General features: G+C 40.6%; 2 protein-coding genes across 5 annotated transcripts in view; one reads left to right on the forward strand and one right to left on the reverse strand.

Moving 5' to 3' along the window:
* The first annotated feature begins 627 nt into the window (after positions 1-627).
* On the forward strand, positions 628-6,698 carry selenom (selenoprotein M). The gene is made up of 5 exons (XM_044112734.1): positions 628-874; positions 1,612-1,647; positions 1,830-1,864; positions 1,944-2,022; positions 6,063-6,698. Exons 1-5 carry the CDS (start codon positions 779-781, stop codon positions 6,291-6,293), a joined length of 477 nt encoding a protein of 158 aa, XP_043968669.1. The 5' UTR covers positions 628-778; the 3' UTR covers positions 6,294-6,698.
* A 381-nt stretch (positions 6,699-7,079) lies between these two features.
* Positions 7,080-22,357, reverse strand: part of smtnb (smoothelin b) — a 53,342-nt gene continuing 38,064 nt past the window's right edge. The window contains exons 11-21 of one of the 4 annotated variants that reach the window (XM_044112730.1): positions 15,128-15,313; positions 14,925-15,000; positions 14,723-14,755; positions 13,519-13,698; positions 13,335-13,397; positions 13,183-13,255; positions 12,931-13,107; positions 12,720-12,846; positions 12,440-12,591; positions 9,952-10,129; positions 8,245-8,382 (exon numbers count right to left, since the gene is read on the reverse strand). In XM_044112730.1, coding sequence (XP_043968665.1) covers positions 9,982-10,129; positions 12,440-12,591; positions 12,720-12,846; positions 12,931-13,107; positions 13,183-13,255; positions 13,335-13,397; positions 13,519-13,698; positions 14,723-14,755; positions 14,925-15,000; positions 15,128-15,313 — 1,215 coding nt within the window. In that variant the 3' untranslated portion in view covers positions 8,245-8,382; positions 9,952-9,981. Of the gene's footprint in view, positions 8,383-9,951; positions 10,130-12,439; positions 12,592-12,719; positions 12,847-12,930; positions 13,108-13,182; positions 13,256-13,334; positions 13,398-13,518; positions 13,699-14,722; positions 14,756-14,924; positions 15,001-15,127; positions 15,314-22,357 lie in introns of all 4 variants that reach the window. The other 3 variants (XM_044112729.1, XM_044112733.1, XM_044112731.1) reach the window with 3 other exon arrangements.

Consider the following 22,357-nt stretch of genomic DNA (forward strand, 5'->3'; position numbering starts at 1 on the left):
TAGCAACTTATTGGATGATGCTACAAATGTAGGGTAAAAAGATAAGTTCTACCCAACGTGTAAATATAGCCTACTTTGCTGTTTCTTCTTTTGTTTTGTTAGCTTTTGGTTTAAGCTTATTTTGTTTGTATAACTTTGTCTAATCTTTTATTACAGTTTGTCCAAAACAAATAAATAAAGCCAAACCAAGACAAACAATTTAATTCTTTCTTGTATGCACATGTTTTCTGTTGTCCCACTGGTTACGTGTTTTTGTTTGTTTGTTTGTTTGTTTTTTATTGTTGTTGTTGTTGTTTTGTTTTTTAACAGTTGGAAATAAATGAATAACATAAATAAACGAGCAGCATTTTTTTTTTTACTTTCCTCAGATTTATATACAATAAGACCACAATGGCTTTAAGCGTTTTCAGAAGGTTCAGATGTTGATGAAATGACGTTGTAATTCTAATGGGTTCACTCGCAACAATTGAGTTGCTGATTAAGTTATTGATTACAAGTAGTTAAAGTGAAACGCATCTGCACGCATCCGGACGCATCTTTTCTATTATAACTATATTCTGGTTTAGATGCCTCGTGTAGCCAATGAGAGTCCTCTCCACGCCTCCCTCTCTGTTCTGGGAGAAATATTTGACGTGGCAAGAAGTCCGGTAGTGACACAGCTGCTCGTCATCGCCTCTCCTCCTCTTAGGCTCAGTGGTATTCAGACCTCCGCAGGTAACCACCGGTCAGACAGAGGAACCCGCTGTTGCTCACGGCGGCCAGTCCCGGGAGAAGAAGAATGTGGCTGATCGTGCTGGTCTCCTTCCTTCACTGTGCCTCGGGCTATGATGTGGATCTACAGAAGCTGGACGGGCTGGCCAAAGCCAGGGTGGAGGTACAGCAAGTCTTCTGCACAGAGGGAGGAAGCAGCATAAAGCAGCTGTTTAATAGCGATTGAAAACATAGAGCGGGTATCATGAATCGGTTTTGTTTTCGTGGGGATGGATCATCTCTTCTTTGTGTTTTTCAAAGCGCATGCGTCAGAATGTTGTTTAGTTGCAGGAAATCGGATAATTATTTGTTCATATTGTGGTAAAATTAGGAACAAAAGCAGTGTTTCATATTTAATCGCTGTAAATGAATGTAAAATGTGAAACAGTTTGACTTTCCAGTTGTTGCTGGAGTGTGAGAGGATTCTCAGGCTACATAATGGCATATGATGAACAAAAGCTTATGAAAGTAAAGTATTTTCACCCCAGGATGTCACTTTATCACCCACCTGCCAGCTTCAGAGACAAAAGACATGATCTGATGCTATTGTTGTCTTGGTCACATTTTACCTCATACCTGTGGCTCAGATATCCACCAGAAATAGGCCAGAGAACCTCCCCAGGGCCTCACTGAATCTGAGTGCTGAATAAAAGGTAAATCTGCACTGATTCCAATCCCTGCTGGCAGAGAAGGTCTATCAAGGTGTTTTTTTTCTCCTTCCAGATTTAGGAAAAAAGAAAAATATGCAGTGACACTTATTTGAGCAACAAGTTTTCATTGTTGAAGAACAACATGTCTCACTTGCTCAACACAAGTGCTATCTGTGAGTTTTTCCTCCAATCTAATTTTGTCTCTTTGCAGACATGTGGTGGATGACAACTGAATAGACTCAGAGAGGTAAGTTTTGTTGTTGAAATACTACACAGCTAGAGGCAGTAAAAAAGTGGATCTCTACTTAAAAATCTTCTGTGAGAAATGGTTCACATTTTACGACTTGAGTTTCAGATAATCCCAACAAATCTGTTTTAGAATAACACACACACACACATACACACATTAATTCTCACCTCTGTCTGCAGGTCAAAGCCTTTGTGATGCAGGATATTCCTCTCTAGTATCCTTTCACTCAACTTGAGCACTGAAAGCATACTCATTGTTTTAAGTCTAAAAAGCCTTGACTGATCCCACCACAGCCATAACCTGGTGATGAAGCACATTCCTGGGGCTGATCCTGAGCTTGTCCTCCTGAACCACTACTATGAAGAACTAGATGTAAGTGTCATACTATTTTTTCAAAAATCTATTTATTGTCTTTTATATTTCAAAAGAGACAAGCAGACAAGTAACTCACAAATGCACAAAACACCCAACAAAACCAAAAGAAAGCACATGAACAACTTAAACATTCAAGGTGACAAACATAAGTTGATTGCAGTGAGAGAGTACCAAACTTTAAGTTTGCTATCTCAGATGTAAGAGATTTTAATCACAGTCCACAATCTAGGTATGAGGTGACGGCATCGTCCTCCCTCGAGCAAGTGAGAACATTTGGAATTAACATGAAGATAACAAACTTACAGCCACTATAAGAATAAAAACCTAAACAAAATTAGCCAGAGTACATTCAGTCATTCATCATTATGAGTATTTATATTTTCCAATAATATTAAAAACTTTTCCCTTATCTTTTTGAGTACACAATATTTACCCTTAATCATAAAGGTGATAATATGACACAAATCATCAAATGGAATAAAATTATACAACATAAAATAACTGATTGCATAACTATTCACTTTCTTTTGAAGTTGCTGACCTTATTTGATGGAGGTCCAGCCAATTGGTCCCATTATGAGTGGAATGAAGAGCATCTGAGCATAGTAACTGTGTCTCAAGTGACTGTAGTATAAATACACCCGTGTGGGGATTAATTACTATTCCTGGCTACAATTATAGCATGCTGACCAAATAATGCTTGAAGAAAATCTGAGAAAATGTTGACAGATTTTGCAGAAAACAACTGTAGCCCAGTCAAAGCTTTTTGTGACGATGGCAATGAGAAATCCAGTGGAGAAGGAAACCCATATCAAGGTTCAATAAGAGTTTGCCAAAATGCACGTGGGACTCTACGGTGAAGTTGAAGAAAGTTCTTTGTTCTGATGAGATCAAAATGGAGCCTTTTACGTCAGACAAGCCACCAAACACTGAACATCACCACAAGCACACCATCCCCACCGTGAAGCACTGTGGTGGCAGCATTATGCTGTGAGGATGCTAATCTGCAACAGGTCAGGGAAGGCTTGTAAAGGTAGAAGGTAAAATGATTTAAAGGCAAATCCCAGAGGACAAATTGTTTTCATCTTCAAGAGAACTACGGCTTTAGAGAACATTCGTTTCCAGAAAGATGGCGACTCCACGCATCCAGGTGAATCCACACAGAAATGGTTTGAAGACAAGAAGGTGGATGTTCTGGATTGGCCTAGTCAAAGACCAGATCTCAATCCCATGTAATTTATGATTGGTCATAGCTGATCCTCAGCCATCTGTCAGAGCTGGAACAGTGTCCAGATGTGCAGGCTGACATCTATCCACCCAGAATCTGTGCTTTGATTTCAGCCAACGGTGCATCTACGAAATACTGACTTGAAGGAGGTGAACAGTTATGAAGTCATTTATTTTATGTTGCATATTTTTATTAACTATTACTTTGTTGAAACCAGTTTTCACTTTGAATTTGAAAAAAACCTTCTTAGCATTTTTTTTTTAATCAAAGCCATATTTTCTTGATCATAATCAATTTGTAAAAGGGTAAGACATTAAAGGGATTGGATACATTTTTATAGGCACTGCAAATCTCAATCATATCAGACTTTCTAAATTCTTCTTCATCTTAGTAAGTGTCTAAGTGTCACTATCTTAGCGTTGTCATTATAGTCTGTGTTGTGTTTTTAAAAAGCTGTGGATCCCTAATGGATGTGAACAGATCCAGCTCCTAATTTCCCAGGAGCCGATCAAACCACTGGACTTAGACAAACAAACTCTCCAAAGAGAGCCTAGAAATATCTGTCTATAAGCAGCTCCTGCGGCTGTTAGTGTCCAAAATGTTGCACTCAAGTAAAACCCTCACATGCAAGAAAGTCCCCAGAGAGGCAGATGTTTTGGAGGAAAGTAGCAAAGAGAATGGAAATTTCATGTAGTTCTTATTTAGCATGTTTTTTTCCACAGGGGGATGCCATTTATCTATCAGAGCAGTTAAGCCAGAGAAAATATTAACACAGGGATTATCAGGCATAGACACAATAAGGGAACCGGGCAAAAACAAACAGTCTTATCTGAAAAGATTGGGTTGAAATATCCTGGGCTTTACAGATTAGTGGCAAAACATCTTATTTTCCACTATCACCCACATTCTGAAGATCTGAAATGTGACAAAATTAGATTTTTTATTTTTTAATTTTTAATTTTTTTCCCCCCCCACCAGGGGGTACTTTTTGTGGGCTCTAGTGTCCCTTTTTTCATGCTAGGCTGACAGGAAAGGGGGAAGGAGAGGGGGGAAGACATGCGGCAAGTGTCGTCGGGTCCAGGAATCGAACCCGCGACGGCCGCGTTGAGGACTGAGGGCCTCCAGGCGTGGGGCGCGCCAACCTCCACGCCACCGGAGCACGCCCCAAAATTAGATTTTTAAAGGTCTTTTCTTTACAGTATTTAGTTTAGAATTGTCTTTTGTGTGCAGTATTATAGTAAAAGGAATTTTTGCTTAGCATCAACTATAAATCATAATAGTATAAATCAAATGGAAAGAAAGAAAGACATCAGTGTTATTTCTGTTCTTTTTTGTGATGCACCTGTGCATCTCAATGTAGCTCCTGTTCAAGAGAAGACATAACCTTATTGAAATCTATTTACTCTCTTCCTCACATTAGTGAAAGTTTAAGGTCTGAATCAGGTTTTAAGATGCGCTCAGACTCAGCTGAATGATGCAGCCAATATTCTCATGAAGCAGAAATTGGAGCAAATGAAGCATTAATTTGGAGTCAGGATAATGGTTCTATTTTGGTCTGAACCAGCTCCTCCGGGTTAAACGTGGCTCTTCAGATCGAGCTACAGTTCTCACTTCTTTGTTGAATACTTCCTCAGGATGTTTACAGGAGCTTCCTCACTGTGTCACATTTGGTTAAAACTGAACTGAATGGTTCAAATGCCGGCTGCACATTTAAAAGGGTTAGACAACATGATGAAAAATATGTTACTCTGTTAGGCATCAGGGACTGCCCCTGTTGAGGCTGAATAATACAATATTTAATAAAATATCAAATGCACTGCTCTAATATACACTTGTGAAAAAAATTAAGACACTTAAATAGTCAGTTTTTTTAACCAATAAGTGTTCACATATCTGTCTAAAAGTCAACTATTTGCACAGAAAACAAAGACTAACTTTGTTTTACTTAATGACAAATGTATTTTCTAGCTGAAGGCAAAAGTCAGGACATGCTCCCTTCTCCTACTGCTTGGTTGAAATAACTTTAGTGTTCTGGTAGTAATCCCCCAATCAATCCCTGATGCTGGTCTGGATGGATGTTTGTGTATTTCTTGCATGAGCAGCCAGTTTTGAGTCGCCTGGCAGCATCTAAATGTGTTATCGTCAAACATGCCCTCTTTTTCTTACGTCCAGATAATTCTGGTAAATGAGAATTCCTGTTTTTTCCTCTCTGTTTTTTTTTTTTTTTTTTCTGAGAATCTATAATCCGGGCCTACATGTATTTCTTAGAGAAAAAACAATTACTTTTCAAACACCTCATGAAGGTTAAACTTGCGCAGCGTCTTTTTATTGTACAAAAATGTTCCTTCTTATCAGCCGTACCAGCTGCCTGCTGTAGGGCCTGTGATTTGTGGAGGATTTGCTTCTTGTGGTCTGCTTTCAAATGGAAACATGTTTGGCCAGCCACATTTGCATGTTGGCAGTTTAATAATCAGAATCACAAGTTGCAAAAGAAAAAAGAAAAAAATCAGAAGATGTTCTGATCTTCATTCACACAACAGTGGTCAGGAAACAGGGCAAACCTCCATTAAAAAAACTGAGTAATGGTATTCTTTTCTTTAGTTTTTGTCTATTTATACTGTTTGAATTTTTTCCAGTACTGGTAAAATTTCTGTTAAATATCATTGCATCTAAATGTGTCAGACTGTGTCAGACACGGGCCGTCATTCGGTGTCCTAATTTTTTTTTTCATAAGACATCATGTTGGTGCTTGACAGAGTATTACGTCTGGATGTCAAATAATCATTTAACCAATGTGTTTTCGTCACAGCGGATAGCTCTGTCTGACATGACCCGCTCTGAAATTAACAAGCTGCTGGAGAAACTGGGTTTCTACAAGAAAGCTCAACCAGAAGACGAGGTGCCGGAGGAGTTGCGCTTCGCTCCTGCCAAAGACAGCCCGTTCAAAGACGACCGCCCGCTCAAATCATCTATGTCCACTGTAGACACAGAGAACGCCTCCTCAGAGTCTAAGCCAGAGGTCAAGCACACCGACCTATAACCGTCAAGAATTGGCAAAAGTAAAAACGGTGTCTCTGGACTGCTCCACAACCAGGTTATCGTAGTTCGCTCATTGGGAAAGAACAAGGGAAACAACCACACAGGCTCTTTCTAGTTGAGACATATTTTTTCTACCCCTTGTTTTATTTTTAGAACATAACTATAAATGTAGTTTTGTATTGGAAGAGTTTCATGTTCAATCATCTCTTCACCATCCCCTGTATCTCCATCTTATTTGAGTTATTTCGTGCTTCCTCCTCCCTGCTGTGACACTGAATGAAGCCTCAGGTGAAAAGTCGTGTGACCGGCCTGAGGCTGATGCTGCTTGTTGTTGGTGGGCTTGGTGGGCGCACGTAAAGACTCAAGGGGAAAAGTTGTGAATGAAATAAAAACAATTAAATAAAAATTGCCTTTAATGATTTGTGCAAAAGTTTTGACCCATTTTTCAGGTCAAACTTCAGTCCTTCTGAGTTTAAGTCAGTCCACATTTATGACCTTCACATCACAAGCTTGGATGCATTTTGTTGGGATTTTATTTATTAGACTGCCAAAGAACAGCACATACTTGAAATGGTTTAAATTACTTTTAATATGGAATCTGGGAGGAAAACAAATTATGGAAAAGAACTGATGATGAGAGTTTGGGACTAGAAGACAAACAATTAGGACTAAAAATACTTTTTCTTATTCCTCCAGGCACATATAGAGCTGAGTTATCAACTGGGAATTTCAGTGAAGTTGGCTGAAACAGTGAAAAAGATAAAGCAATAACCATCTTCATACAGACTTCATTTCTCAAATTGGTTTAATTGGTAATTTACATTTTACTGCAGTGCACAGAAAACCTGAAATTATACAATGTGTTTAACCATTCACTTATATACACAAACCCACTCCATGCTCACTGCTTTGTGGAGTTTTTTTTTTTCCCCCACCAAAAAACAAGCTTGAAAACAAGTTTTCATAATTTTCTCTTAAAAGAACCTTAAAATAAAAATCCTCATTACAAATCTTCTCTTACCTTTATGTAAAGTTTTCAGCATTAGTGTCCATGCTGGGCAGAGAAGAAATCCCAGGCTAAAAAATAACAAGAACTTCAGCTCATTAAAATACTTAAGAAAACTGCCTAATGGCTTCAAGCACAAACTAAAACACCGGCATTAAAACCAGTTTGAGCATAAATAAACTCTAATCGACAGACTTGAGCAGGATGTCGTCATCGACAGTGTGGTCTTTTTTCTTTAAATACGCCATCAATGAGCCGTCAGAAATGATTTCAGTCAGCTGTAAGACATCAGGCTCCAACTTCCCCATTTTAATGATTTCAGAACGACAACTTTATCAGCAGCTCTGTGCAGGAAAGTTTTTTTTTTAGCACAAGATTCCTCTGACAATGATGACTTCACTTAAATAAGCAAAAATGAACACTTCTGTACTTGTTAATTAAAACTCTATATGCTTATCAGCTAAAAAAAATAATTTAAAATAATTAAAGCAACCAGAGTTTGGTTAGAAATGGGGGAAGGGGGGAGTACCAGGACAGAAAGAAAACGATATTGCTGTTTCAGTGGATTTACCAGCAGAACGGCAGAAAAAACATTACAGCAGAAAAAAATATGGGTATAGTTATATTAAAAGAGGAGATATCATATAAACAATTATTTTTTGTGGGGGTGTGAGAGTGTTAACGCCAGCGAAATGACAGCTGAAATCTGCAGTGAGCTCAGTTTGAACAGAAAATAAAACTAAAAACCTTGAAAGATTTTTAACATGTAGGCATCCTCTCGCTGTTAAAGAGGTAGACTTTGTGTCAGCAAAGATTGTTTTAAGAAGGAACAATGAAGCATTGCCAACGCATGTTAGAAGCAAAACGGCATAAACACACAGAAAATCCCCAACGTGTTCATCAGGGATGTGAAGGACCGCTGGCCACAGGTCAGAGGTCACAGGGGCGGCCCATGGACATCTCGTATCTGCGAAGGTGGTTTACCAGAGACTGCACATAGGTGAAGACGCATTTGGAGTCCGGTTTGTTACCCATGATCATCATGTCCTCCACTTCTAGCAAAGGCATGCAGTTGGCGTAGGTTCTGAAAGAGACAGACGGGTCAGGACAAGGCTGGACGTGAGACGACGAAGTCGAGGACGGGCGACCCAGTTCCTAAACTACATGTTATGTCATAATTATTGCATTACGGTTCCTACACAGGCTTGAAGAAAATCATGAAATGTTTGGGGTTTTATTATTTTCCAAGTCTGGATATGAACAGGCACATTTACATAAATTAAGATTTAATGTATTTCAGACATTCTCAGTTCAAAAAGTGAAACTGATCTACAGAATCTTACCGATTTAATCAGGGAAGCTATTTGTTATTATGTACAACACTAAAAGTTCTCAATAAGTAATATTTAGTAAGGCCTTTCATGATGAGTGTTTGCAGAAAGTGAACACAAGGTGGCGTTTGACTCCGCAAAACATTTGACGTGTCACAGCGAAAGTAAAGCATATCGGAAACATAAACAATAAATCCCTCTCAAGAGAGAAGAAACGTCAACGTGAGGAATGTTTTCCTATTTAAGGATCTACAGACACTTTGCTGTGTGTTTCAAGGTAAAGCATCTTTAAAAGGCTTTATAAGCGAATAGGATAAACACTTGTAATCTTAAACTCCATCAGATGAGGAGCGGGACAACAAAGCGGTTCTACTCTCTGCTTTGTTTCTCAACTTAGACAGAAATAAGGCAGCTCCTTTTAAAGCGCTGCAGTCGGCCCTGGCTCTCTGCCGGCCGAAGACACGGAGCGCAGAGATGCACACATTCACATACGCCATGTTTGGTGTCTTAGACCAGAGAAGCTTTATATTAGCACGACAGACCAAATGTAAAAAGCAGACATTAATGTTTATCTATTCATTGTTTTTGCCCTACACTGGTCATTTATTGCATCCCTTGAAGTTGTCCACATTATGTTACAACCACAAACTACAATTCACTGTGTTGGGATTTACTGGTATACACAGAGAAAATGTAGAGTCGTTGTTAAATGGAGGAAAACTGATTAAATGTAATTTGATTTCACTGAAATTACAGCTGCAAGTCTTTTGATGTTGGCAGTATGACGGTCTTAGTGACCACTCAATCCTGTAGGCTGGACACAAAAATGCAAAATAATTGTGTTTTTCTACAGTTCATTTTTAAATGTAAAAGAAGAATCCCTGTGGATTCTGTTTTTATATTTTCTATAATCGTCCCTGCTGAATACAGTTAATGATGCTAACAGCACAATGTCTCCTGTGTTTCTATCAAAATATCACCTATAAAAAACAGTTCTTTCTATAATGTGTTGATTTAAATTCTATATAGCTGAAATCATCACAGGTGGCCTCTTGCGGACTTTGATAACTGCGTCCATTTTTGTTAATGCTGGATTTTATTTAGGGGTATCAGAGTAAAAGGACTGAAAACAAATGCAAACACCAATGGAGAGTTTTGTAAAGATCTCGCAGTTATACGCTCTTGTGTTGGTTATCATATGTCGAAGTTTGTCGTCATTATGTGGCAAAACGTGAAAAAATTCAAGGGATATGAATAATTTGCAAACCACTAAAAGTCAGAACCAAAGCCAGGCCCCCTTAGAAGCTCGTCCCCCGTCTCACCATAGGTTTAGTTTTAGTTGAGGAGCAACTCTAGGAGGAATTTTTGGTTTTAACCAGGCCCTTCGTCACCAGGCCCCTGTAGAACTCCTGCAGGTACGTGTACACACACTTCCAATCCGGCTCGCGCATCTTCACCATGTCGTCCACATCCAACAGCTGGGGGCAGTCCACTAGTTTCCTGCGCCCGCAGGTGAGGGTTGTCAGAGGAGAGGACGAACACAGGGGAAGCGGAGGACAGAGGATGAAGGACAGATGCAGAGAGAAAACAGAGGAAGGGAGGAAAAAAAACCAACAGAGCAGTGAGCAGCCAAAAAATAAAGGATTCAGTGAAAGAACGAAGAGACAAAAAAAAGAACACAAAAATAAACATTACATTCAGTGTTGATAAATACATCCATGAGTCAACATGCTTCATGAACTCTGCAACGTCCAACATGTGGCGTACACACACAGGACAAAACACGGTGTCAAACGAGCATCAGCTGATGCCCATTCAGCCTTTAAGTGCGTTGTTTTTTTCTGTGGTTAACTTTTAATGAGGCATGGGCTGAGAACGGCAAACGAGGCACACAGAGTTACGTTTTCAAAGCTTAAAAACATTTTTATCATATCGTTCTAAACAGTTTAGGGGCATTAATGACAAGAGAAACAATGTTGGAGTGACCAGCTGCTCCTTGGCAGCAGTAGAAATCATTCTCACTATTTTTTTTAAGATAAACGAATAATTTCATACAACAATTACTTTAACAATAAACAAAAAAAAAAACTAATTATAAAAATATACTATATTTCTGATCAAACCATGTTAAAAAATGAATGCATTAAATGTTTAAATAGGCTATCAGTAAATGAACAATAAAATAATTTTATAGATTTTGTTTATCAGCTGTTGTATAAATAGTGGGACACTGTATTTGTAGTCGATGTTATCACTCTGTGAGAATCTCATAAAGCCCCATGCCTACTTTAGACTTGAATGTCACAATAAAACACAGGAAAAAACAATGATTTAACAAAATAATAGAATAAAAACATTCAGCTATGGAGTGACTATAAACACATTTGTGCACAGATGAACATTCGGGGAGTGTGTTGCGTGAATCTTCTGCGACTGGAGATGCAAGTCTCCAGTCTCATCTTTTACAAAATGTAAAAGATGAGCCACTGATAACAGTACGGACATTATTCTACCTGCTACTTGTGAGAGCACACACACACACACAGAACAGGTGGGTGGGTCAAAAAAAAAGTGATAATGAGATGCAAAACAGATGAGGGGAGAAAAAGACAAGAGAAATATGAAAGACGAGGCTCAGAGTGGAAGATTTTTTTCAAACCATAGTCAGAGTCGCTGTTCCCTTGAAGGGACGTTTGGAGGCAGAGTTAATGCAGAACAAGAGGTTTACTCAGCCTCGATAGATGCTTTATATACCTGGGAGAGATGGTTAACATATTTAGACTGTAGTAGATGGTGGCGTCTGGCGTGACGAGTTAATTTCACAGAAAGAGTGAGATGGAAGAATCTGCTCAATGAAAAGAAAGGAAATATATCTGAGGGAGCCCTGCTGTTTACGCTGGACTGGGTTCCTGAGCAATAACGCCTTCACCTGACTCCTTATGTTATTTTTACACTTTCACTACCGGAAAAAAACTAATTCAGCATAAACCGCTCCATAAAAGGTTCCTCTATTAGTGATGTGTAGCTGTTATGAAAAAGGTATTCCCTAGGGATCAGTTCTTGGGTCACTGTTATAAATTTATTATTTATTAAGCAACACTTCACCACTCAATCTACAGAAATTCAAGAAAAGGTGAGAAAAAGTTATTGACATCTATCAGTCTGTGCAGGGTTGCCAAGCCATTTCCAAGACTTGGGACTCCAGGAAAGCACAGAGAGATCCGTTATCCACATAAAGAAAAAAAAACAAAAAAACATGGAGCAGTGGGGAACCTTTCCAGAAGTGGACAACTGACTAAAATTTCTCCAAAGATGGGTCAACGACTCATTAAAGAGGTCACCAACGAGCCCAGAACAGCCTTTAAAAACCCTTCATCTTCCTCAGTTCTTGATTTCCACGGTGAAAACCGCTGCTGACCAAAAGAGCACCGATATCCGTCTAACGTCAGCACAAAAAAGTGTCGTTCGTGTAGAGTATGTGTCTCATTACATTTACTGTAAAAACATTAAAAAAAAAAAAACAAACAAACATATTTTTGACAAAAATGGTGGAGGTTTCGCAACAGTCAGAAGATCCTAAAGAAGAAAGTATGTCGTCAATCGATTTGTGACCTTAAACACAAACGTGTTGTGCAGCAGGACAGGTAGTTTGGAAAGGTTTGTTTAGAATTGAATTAGTTTGATGATCTGAAACGTTTAAGTGTGTCAAAAAAAAAAATACATATATTTTTTACTGTGCTGCATAATAACACTCCAGATCTAAATGAATCTTTTTTTGGTTAGAAATACAACAATGTTCTGATTACTCACTCTGCGGCGCTGAAGGCCACCTCGAAGTTTTGCCTCCGGTTGCTGGGGCTCAGGGAGTCGTAGTCAAAGGCGTCGGGGAAGAAATTGTGCACCAGGGCACAAAACGCCATACCGTTACTCCAGCTGGAAGAAAAGTTCTGGATGTCCACGTGCTGAGGGAGAGGACAAACTGATCATCAGTGAGAGATAAGACAACTTTCATAAAGAAGAAGAAAAAAGAAAAAGAAACTTCATCTCAGGCCCGGTTTAGCTGCTGCTCTGTCGGCTCTGCCCAGCTCACCTCATAGGAGCGCGTCTTGGCACGACACCAGTCGAGCAGCATCTGCTTGATGGTGTTTGCGTTTGGTACACCAAAGCTGGTGGAGCGCTGCACCATGTTTACCTTGGCGACTGCCTGGTTTCCAGGGCTGAAAGAAAAGCCATAGTTGCTTTAGTAAATACACACGCTCCGACCTCAATCTTTCTCATTCCCCCTCTCAGCTTCTGCTCACCCTCCGCCCTCCTTCTCCAGCTTCTCTATCATGGCTTTCCGAGCCTGCATGGCGGACGTCTTGGGCATCGTCTGGGCCCTCATCAGCTCCTTGCGCCTCTCCGCCTGTCGTCGATCGATGGCAGACAAACCGCCGCTGCCACCTCGAGGCGACGTGTCATCCTCGCGATCAAAAACACTGAAGCAGAGATTTGGAAAAGTATTAGAAAGTGGAAAGGTTGAATTATTTCGGCTCCAATGCCTCCAGACCCACCTGCCAACTTTTTTGCTTGTGTTTGAGGATGAGGATGAGGTGAAGCTGTATGATTTTGACTGGACTGTTCCCCCTGAAAGCACAAACAAATTTAATATAAATATATATATAAAAAAAGGGATACATAATACTGTGTAAAACTAGCATCTTACTGTCTGTTTTCTGCACAAAACTGGTCTCTACAACCGTGCTGCGTGTTGATTTGCTCCCATCATCTAAAGGAAAGTCAATCATTTATATGCTTGGTGTGTTTTTCAATGCATTTTAGCTTTTTATGCTCTACAACTTTGGAACAAAAAGAGGCTTGATGGAAGTAAAAAAAAAAAAGAAAATTACCAGATTGAGCGAAACGGTTCGTCTTAGTCACTTGGCTGAGGGTTGAACCATCGGCTGACTTCTCCATCTTTCTCATCACCACCTCCCCAGCTCCGGGTCCAGCGCGACCTTTCTGTGCCCTCTCGTCTCTCTGCAGTCGCAGCTCCTGCAGACGAGTGTCACGCTCCTTCTCTCTTTGGTCTGGTGAGGGAGAAGGCAAGGGACAAATGATGTCAGTGGAAAAAAAAAAAAAAAGAAAAAAAAGAGGTAGGTGAAGCAGGACAAGAAATCCTAAACAAGCTGACAGCACCTCATTTGACAGCTGAGGAGATGGATGAAAACAAGGCTTCCTGATCTGAGCTAGATTTTTCACAAGTCTTTCCACAGTGCTTTAAAATGTCTCCGACACACAAACACCCGCGGATGGGAGGTTCAGCAGTTGTCAAATAACATGTCCTGCACAAACAGCCCAGAACAAAGAGAGAAAAAGCACGACTGCTCTAAATTTAGCAGCATCCACGGCGCTGATACCTTCCCTGTGACTGTCAGCTTTTACCTAAATTGGTGTCTATGCGAACCGTTAAGTGTTGTTCAGATTTCAATCGTGCTTCTTCCATTTTTTTTCACATTTAGTCACCTTACAAACAGGTTTCTTAAACATTTTTATGTGATTGATCAATTCAATGTAACTCTGAAGTGATACCAGGACGACACCTGGACGACAGAATTTGTTTTCTCTAACAAATACCTTCACAGAACAGCTGGGTTTATATTAACATCAAGTTACACACAGGTGGACTCTATTTAGTAACCATACGACTTCTGAAGTCAGCTGGATTTTACTTAAGGGCACCAGAGTAAAAGGGGTGCAACGTAAAAACAATCATTGAACCAGGGATCATTTTCTTTCCACTTCACAACCATGCATTCCTTTGTGTTGGTCAAACACATAAAATCCCAATAAAGCTGTAAAGCTCCATGTCACTGAGTGAAAATGTCATTCACAAACCAGAGAACTCAACAGCAAAACCACAAGCCTGATGCAACTAAAAAAAAACAAACAAACTAAAATGTAAAGTGCTCATTGAAAACACAAGTGGAGAGATTCACTTCCATGCATTTTACTAACCACTGCATCTGAGTTAAAAACTGTGGCGGCTGATAACAAAAAGCAAATCCAGGCAGAACTCATTTATTAATGTGCACTGCAGACCACCTGTCATACCCATTTCCTCCTGGCTACATCCCAGCATGGCCTCTAGGGGCAGAAAAGTCATTTTTTTAACATGTTAGGAATTGGAAAATGCTAAAAGCACATGGACATTTTATTACAGTAAAGGCAGCCCCTGATTTTACCTATTCAGAAAAGACACAAAGAAAATGAACCAGTTGACTTTACTACTAAAAGCATCTCCACATGCAGCTACCTCTCTTTCTCTTGCGAAGATCTCTCATGGCGGCACGGATCATCTTCCTCTCCTCGAAATCCTTGGACTCATCAAGCTGAGAGAGAGGAAAAACCGAGAACAACAAAGAAGTTCAAAAAATGGGGCAGATTGATTTCTTAAACATGCAACCTTTACTTAAAAAAAAAAAACCTTCCAAAAGAGCTTGTGTTTTATTGATGTACCATCTTGTCCAGCAGCTCCTCATCCTCGATGGTGGCGAGCTTTTCCGCAGTCAGTTTTCCGGAGCTCTCTGCAAGTTTTGTCTGAGTGCTGGAGCCATTGGGGATGGCGGGACCTTGACGCCCAACTATCATGGACGGTCCGGCCGAAAACGTCGGCTCCGAGGCAACGACAGGTTCAGTCTCCATCTGCGTAAAACAGAGAGAGGACGGGTTAAATATTGAGGAATAAATATCCATGAATCAATTCAGGTTGAAGGGTGGGGATCAGTCCAAATTGGGGCAATGAAGGAAAGATGAGTACTCAATAGTTGAATAAAATCTGGATGAAAACAAATGTTGGTAAAAAAAAAAAGCATGGTCAAAGTATTTCTACGCATCATGAAGCGTTATGAGACGACTGAAAAGACGGCAAGTAATAAAGGACGGAGCTTTTAATAAGCCAGACTGATCTTCTAAAAGATCTTCTGAACATTTACTGCTGAATTAATAAAGCTCATCTTCCATGAATCACTTGCTTCACAAAAGACTGGCCTTTCACCATCTACCCTACATCTTCATGCCCTTCCACAGAGACTGACATTAAGCGCATGAGCGGGAGGGAAAGCCTGCCAAGTTACTGTTGGCTCGGACCAGAGTGTGACCGAGTGTCTTCGTAATGACCGAGCTCCTGCCAGCCTGCAGCTTGTGACCATATCGCCGTCGGACAGGACGGTGTACCAGCACGTATTATTTCTAAGCAAATGGAAAAAACTCTGTTATGTACTGTAGAGGAGAAACAGAGCTCTATAAGAACAAACATCAGATATTTGTTACATAAACCTGACAATGTACCTGTCATATTCTAAGTGACAGTCTTTTTTTTTTAAATACATCTTATACACAGCATTAAATATCTGAAGCAGAGTGTAGTTCTCTAGCTTTAATGCTTTTTAAAATAACAGAGTCCAGGTTCAGATTTAGCTCCGTCCACGGCTGCTCTCAGGGTCCCAGAGGGACCACGTCTCACCAGGGGGGGACAATACCCACCGCAGCTACAGAGCTGTGCAGTCAAGGGTGGCCCCTTGTTTGTCAGACTTTTCTGGACAGAGTTTTGAACCCCTGGGACAGGCTGCACTGAGACGCTCTTGACCGATGAAGAATGCTTTGGGACGCGACCCAGCCAAACATGGGCTCTGAGGCTTACAACCATGCAAAACCATGTTCGAACTTCAGTTTCCACCCCAATCAGCACAAAATATACATACATTTAGTTTTTTTTCTACAGCAACCTTTGCTCACCCTTCTCTCTCCCAGGCAAAGACACCAACAGAGCTACCATAGAGAGCTCCTGTGCCTTATTTTTTCCTCGGTGTGCTCTCCATCCTCTTCCTCCCCAGTTGGTTTCCTCCTGCTAAAAGGGAGTTATTCTCTTCCACTGTTACCACATAGCAGCTCAAAATGCTATCTAATAAGATAACCCTTAATCACTGACTGTGTTCTTTAGATCAACCAACTTTTTAACCATTCATCCTCCACTCCAGGTAGGAAGATATCAGATGCGACTTTGAGCTGCACTCTGGCTGCCCTGGTGTCTCCGTGTCTGTTTTTATTCAGTGTCCATTGATTGGGTTTATCACAGTTCCACACAAGACAATTTGACTCCAATACAAACTTTGAGTAGACAGAGGGAACCGTTTTGGGAGAACATGCTAACCCTACGGAGAAAGGTCCTTTGCCTGGAGACTCTTGCTCCAAATGCTAACAACCAAACCCTTGTGTCTTTTCACCAAATAACCTTTTATGATTAACTAAATGTACATTAATACAGAGAGAAACAGTGAGGTCACTTTCACTGCAGGAGCTGACAGGGAAAGTGTCAACTACTGACTCGCTTTAGACTGAGCTGTTTAAAGCGATCTTAGAAATGTTGCGAATGTTAAATGTCAAGAGTAAAGGGAATATTTTTTTAAATGAAACAATGTACATAGAGAATGTGTTGCTCTCTGTGTACATCTACAAAAGAAGCTTTGAGATAAAGAGCCAGATTGTTATTGGAGTCAGATAAACGGTAAACCCAGTTTATCAGTTTATTGAAAGACTGATAAACAAGTGGTGTTGGTTTTGTTGTCGTCATTTCTCTGCACCTTTGTGTGTACACTATGACATTGCAACAACTATCAAAACAAAAAATAAAACCATGGCAACTGAAAATAGAGAAGAGTGTTGATGACCAGAACTGGACAGTTTTCATCTCAATCCGATTCTTTTCTGATCAGCATTGCCAACCAGTTCACTCTGGTAACCACTGTCTTCAATAAGGGTGCTGAATTCATCAACTTTTCTCAGTTTCAGTGATGTTTTTAAAATCAAGTGAGGAAACGCTGAGATTTAGGAAGCTCTGATAGGTTAAACATGTTTCCAGGTTTTTTAGGCATCAAGATAGAAAGAAAAAGCACAAAATCCAGCAGTTAACGGGAAGGCTAAATAAAAAACAGCAAAGTTGTCATTTTATCCTTTTAAACAGAGGTGCCCATAGTGAGGCTCACCTGCTGTTTGAGGCCTTTGCGATAACCAAACCCCAAGCGTCTGGCAAACTAAGAACTCATGTTCTGGAAAACACAAAGTACTCCTCTTTCAATAACTGTGCTATTTACTTCTATACAACCATCATAGTAAACAGAACAAAAATCCAGCAATAACCCTGAAATTAAAATCCCATCTCTGTGAGGTTGTGTTAATTTCACAACAGTAAGAATGCAGCTCCAATTTTTTTTATGTTATGCCTGTGAAAGAGAAATTAAAATAGAAAACAAAGACAACTTCAGATTGGTGTACTTCAAACTAAAATATACTTTTGCATCCCCCCCAAACAGAAACCCGTGCCCACACAGACACACACACTAAGGAACTATCTGCCCAAACTGACTGACAGCTGAGATGATCCATGTTTTTCAGTTGAAGTGAGGACATGATGAGGGATTAAGCGACCAGAGGGGGAGTGTAGGTCAACAAGAACACGGGCAGAACAAAAGACTCGTTGGATGCCACCAACGAGTCGAGGAAAGCTGATCCACAGCTAGATTGTGGATCAACTGGAACAAAAGCATACCCACTGTTAAAAGGTGTCATGACCAGAAGGATTTACAAAGAGTAGTACCATATTGCTGTCAGGAGACATCGTTGCCATCACAGATGGTGCAGAGAGCGAACGGCGGGTCGCAGAAGTTGATGAGGGCTCTGACGAGTCCAGTGGGCTTGAAACAAAATCCTGGGCGACAGTTTGATCTGACAGTTCCAAGATATCGGATGCTTCCTGGAGCACGTCGGAGGGAGAATCTCTGGACATGTAGGTCGAATCATTGCATGAAAATTCAACTGTGCTCTTGTTGAGTGTGCATGGAGGGCCATCGTCGCTGGATGAAGTTTTGGTTTCATGTGGGACAGAGCAGAGTTCCTGCAGGATTTGATCAGGCAGTCCTGTTCCTTGACAGAGGGCCTCCACATGCCTCACCATCCGATCCTGCTCAGCTCGAAGCTGGAGGTTCTCCTCCTGCAGTCTGGAAATGGCTTCCAGTAAACCAGTCACCTGGACTGCTGACTCCTCCAACTGGACATCCACTTTCTTCCCAAAAGCCTGCAGGTCACTGTGGATCTCCTTCACAGCACATTGCAGCATTAACTCAAGCTTCTTCTCACTAAACTGCACCTCCTCTTTGTTGTCCTCCTCCTTGGTTTCCTCCGGGGCAAGCAGATCACCGATCACCTCCTCCAGACCAGACTCGGCACAAGCACTTTCTGGGGAGCCCAAAGACTCTGCAGGCTGCGAAGCTGGAAGGAAGTTCAGGTTCACCCCAGGCATAGTGACGGAAAATGCGTTCTCTCACAAATCTCCTCAAAACTGCGGCTTTCTTGGCGAATTACCCGAGAACAAAGAGGTTATTACCTCTCACAGAGCAGCAGAAGCGCTCCTCTCAAACTACGCCTGTTCTTTATACCCTCAACCAGCAGACCCTCTTCACAGGGAGCCAAATAAAAGCCAATGAGCGAGCAGCAACTCTCGTTTCCCAGGCAGCACCCACCCACTTATTTCTTAGGTGCAGCGGACAGTATATTTATCTTCTGCCCTGCGGTTATTCCACTAAGCCGGTCACTCTTTGAGGGCGGGTGGGGGAGAAAAGGGAAAACAATTTGAAACACTCACCCCTCCCACATCAACCTTCCTTTTATTTTGGGCACGTCCTTCACACCTCGACTGGAAGGCAAACAGTGGTTTAGACATCGCCCTGGCCATGGCTCTATTTCATTCCTCTTAAAACTGCTTTCTAATAAAATATGACTGCGTTCCAGACTGATCAGCTCTTTTGGACAAGAGCGACTGAAAGCAGAGCCCCAAAATTAATACCAAAGCTTGAAGGGCTGATCTCTTCCACAGTTTTGGTTTAGACCCCTTAGTAATTAAGAAAGACTCCAGCTGCTGCTCACATGGAAACTTTAAGTGCTGTTAAATTCAGAGTGCTGACAGACTTGTGTGTGTGTGTGTGTGTCATCTTGTTTGATGTTCAAGCTTTCCTATTAAATGTAGACTGTGGATATACTGCCACGTTGAACTCCTTGTATTGGAGGCATCTGTAACGTACAAAGAATGCAGAAAGTGAAACTCTTGATTCCCAATTACCAATTACCAGCACTTCCCAAACATCAATGCAAAAATATTATTTTGTCAAGTATTTATTATTTTTCTAAGTATTCACACCTGTTTTTCTATATTTTATCATGTTAGGTTATGAGTAATAATCTGCAGTGTTTTGGGTTCTCCTCTAAGCCTTCCTGATAATCATTTGCAGATCCTCCTTTTGCAGCAGGTCTTTCTCTACCAGCTGCACATCTAAATTTCAGCTCATTCTTCTTTGTGCAAGAGCTCCAGCTCAGTGAGACTGGATGGAGAGGATCTGTGAACCTCAGTTTTCAAGCCTTGCAATAGATTCTCAGCTGGATTCAAGTCTGTACTTTGACTATGCCATTCTAACTCAGAAATGCGCTTTATTCTGAACAATTTGGTTGTTTGGTTTGGATTAAAACTATGCAACCATCACCATGTTTTGCAGTGTGAGTAGCATCAAGAACTGTTCTGCATATCGCCTTCATGTCTTCTGGCAAACCTGATTTCTTTGAATACTTATTTTATTCTTCTTTTTCTGAACACTTATTTCTGGGTGCTACTCTTCCACCCAGGCCAGATTCTTGGAGAGCATAACTAAGTTTCCCATATGAGCTGAGGATCTCTGAACTCCTCTAGAGTTACTGTGGGCCTTAAAGTTGCTTTCTCTCTTAACCCTGTAACTAAACTATTACTGAAACTCAGAGGGGAAGTCAAAGTCAAAGGGCAGCAGTTGTCTCTGACTTTTGCACATTAGCAAAACACTTCACTGGAAGTATTTAGCTCCAAGGGAAATGAATAGAGAAATGCTGAGTAGCAGTAATGAAAAACAGCTTTTACCCACTGAAGACATTTCATCTAGTACCGACGGCTGTTTATCTGCAACAAGATAACTCAAAATATCCAAAACAGAAGGAGGAACATACAATCCTTAAAACTAGATTTCTGATTAGTGTGAAACTGGCGGTAATTTGATAAACTCATTATGCCTAAATATAAAGAAGAAAAACTGGTTGAACTCTATCCTTTAAAACAATACAGCGATTGTAGACAAAAAGAGCAGCTAGACATTACATTTCTTCTGTGACACATGTGAGTCTGTGGTATAATTTATAACCATGTGTTGCAGATCACCAGCATGTCAACAATTGAGTCCTTGTCCTCTGGTGGCAAAGTGAGACAATCGGCCACCAGGCTGCTGGTTAGGGGTGTCTGCGTCCCTGATAACGCTGCAGGATCTAAACCGGACTCAGCAAAGCTGGAGTGAACCGACACCATGCTGAGAATTCATAACATTTCTCTATCAGAGTCTGATTTACACTTCGTCCCTCTGAAAAACCAATGCAATCAGCATCAACAAGTTTTATTGGGATTAAGATGATTGGAGCAAGTAAATAACAGAGGACGGGAGGTGTGAGGTTAGACCACCAAGGAGAAGTCCGGACCACCCAAACGGATCAGGGCTTCCAACAGGAACCATGACAGTCAATAAACACCAGTAAACAGGAAGAGCTTGCTCAACTCACATTACCCTAAAGTCTTCATATCACTCTCCTTTCTAACTGTAATGACCGTTTTTCCCACCAGACTGCCACCTTTCTAACAGCCATGAACTTTGACAAGGCAAGGTCTGAAAACAGCAGAGCTCTGAAAGCATCTACCTCTGGCTAGCACAGCTCCGCCCCATATTGATGTCAACCATCAGTGTTGGCTGCTGTTTTTACAATCTCATTAGCCAAGTCAGCCTAAGTCTTTGTCTGGTAAAAACTTGAGCAAATCCAGGCACATGGAGCCGATACATCGGCTTATCCAACCGATGACAGGAGAGAAAGACTTACTGTGGCTTATCGCCGGAGGATTTCATGTTAGGCTGCTTATATGACGGCACAACGTTACATGAAACAGCTTAATATTACAATCTCTTTTTCTAATTTCCATAAAATAAAATGCACATTTATGGCAATCCCTGCATGATGAGTGGATCTGGCTGAAGAACAAAATTGCTTTCTTCCTGCAGATGTTCACTTTAAGGTGATAAAGCAAGAACTCAGAAGTCAGTGAGCTGTAAACGTCTCCAAATGTTTATTCCTGACCTGCCAGGTGTGCTCACTGTTCTCCAACAAACCACGCAGGCGTTCACAGGACAACTCTATTTACATTTAACAAAGTAAATCTTACTTTTTTTTCCTCAGACGTTTTGTTTTTCTAATATTTGATTACAACAACAACCCAGGAAATCACAGAAATCAAAACAAATAAATTCTTAAATTAAGATAGATGTAGAAGTGGAATAAGTTGAATAAGCATTAAACACATAAATAAAGAAAGCAGCAAAAATACATAAAAATCAACTATATCTAAAATTAGTATTCAGAAAGCCACCCTGTCTCTGTCAGAGCCAATTAATATCAGCTGGTGTAGTGGATAAGTTAAGTTGTGTAAGATGTCTGGTAGGAATTTCCTATAAGAAGCAACAGGAATTATTGTACCAATGAGTGTTAGAGAAGATTCTTGGATATAGAATATTTAACATTTTAACATCCTGTGCTACAACGTCTAGGAATAGTTGGGGTCTGTTTCCCAACAAGTGTTGG

The sequence above is a fragment of the Gambusia affinis genome, linkage group LG03 (genome assembly GCF_019740435.1).
Source record: "Gambusia affinis linkage group LG03, SWU_Gaff_1.0, whole genome shotgun sequence".
Classification (NCBI taxonomy): domain Eukaryota; kingdom Metazoa; phylum Chordata; class Actinopteri; order Cyprinodontiformes; family Poeciliidae; genus Gambusia; species Gambusia affinis.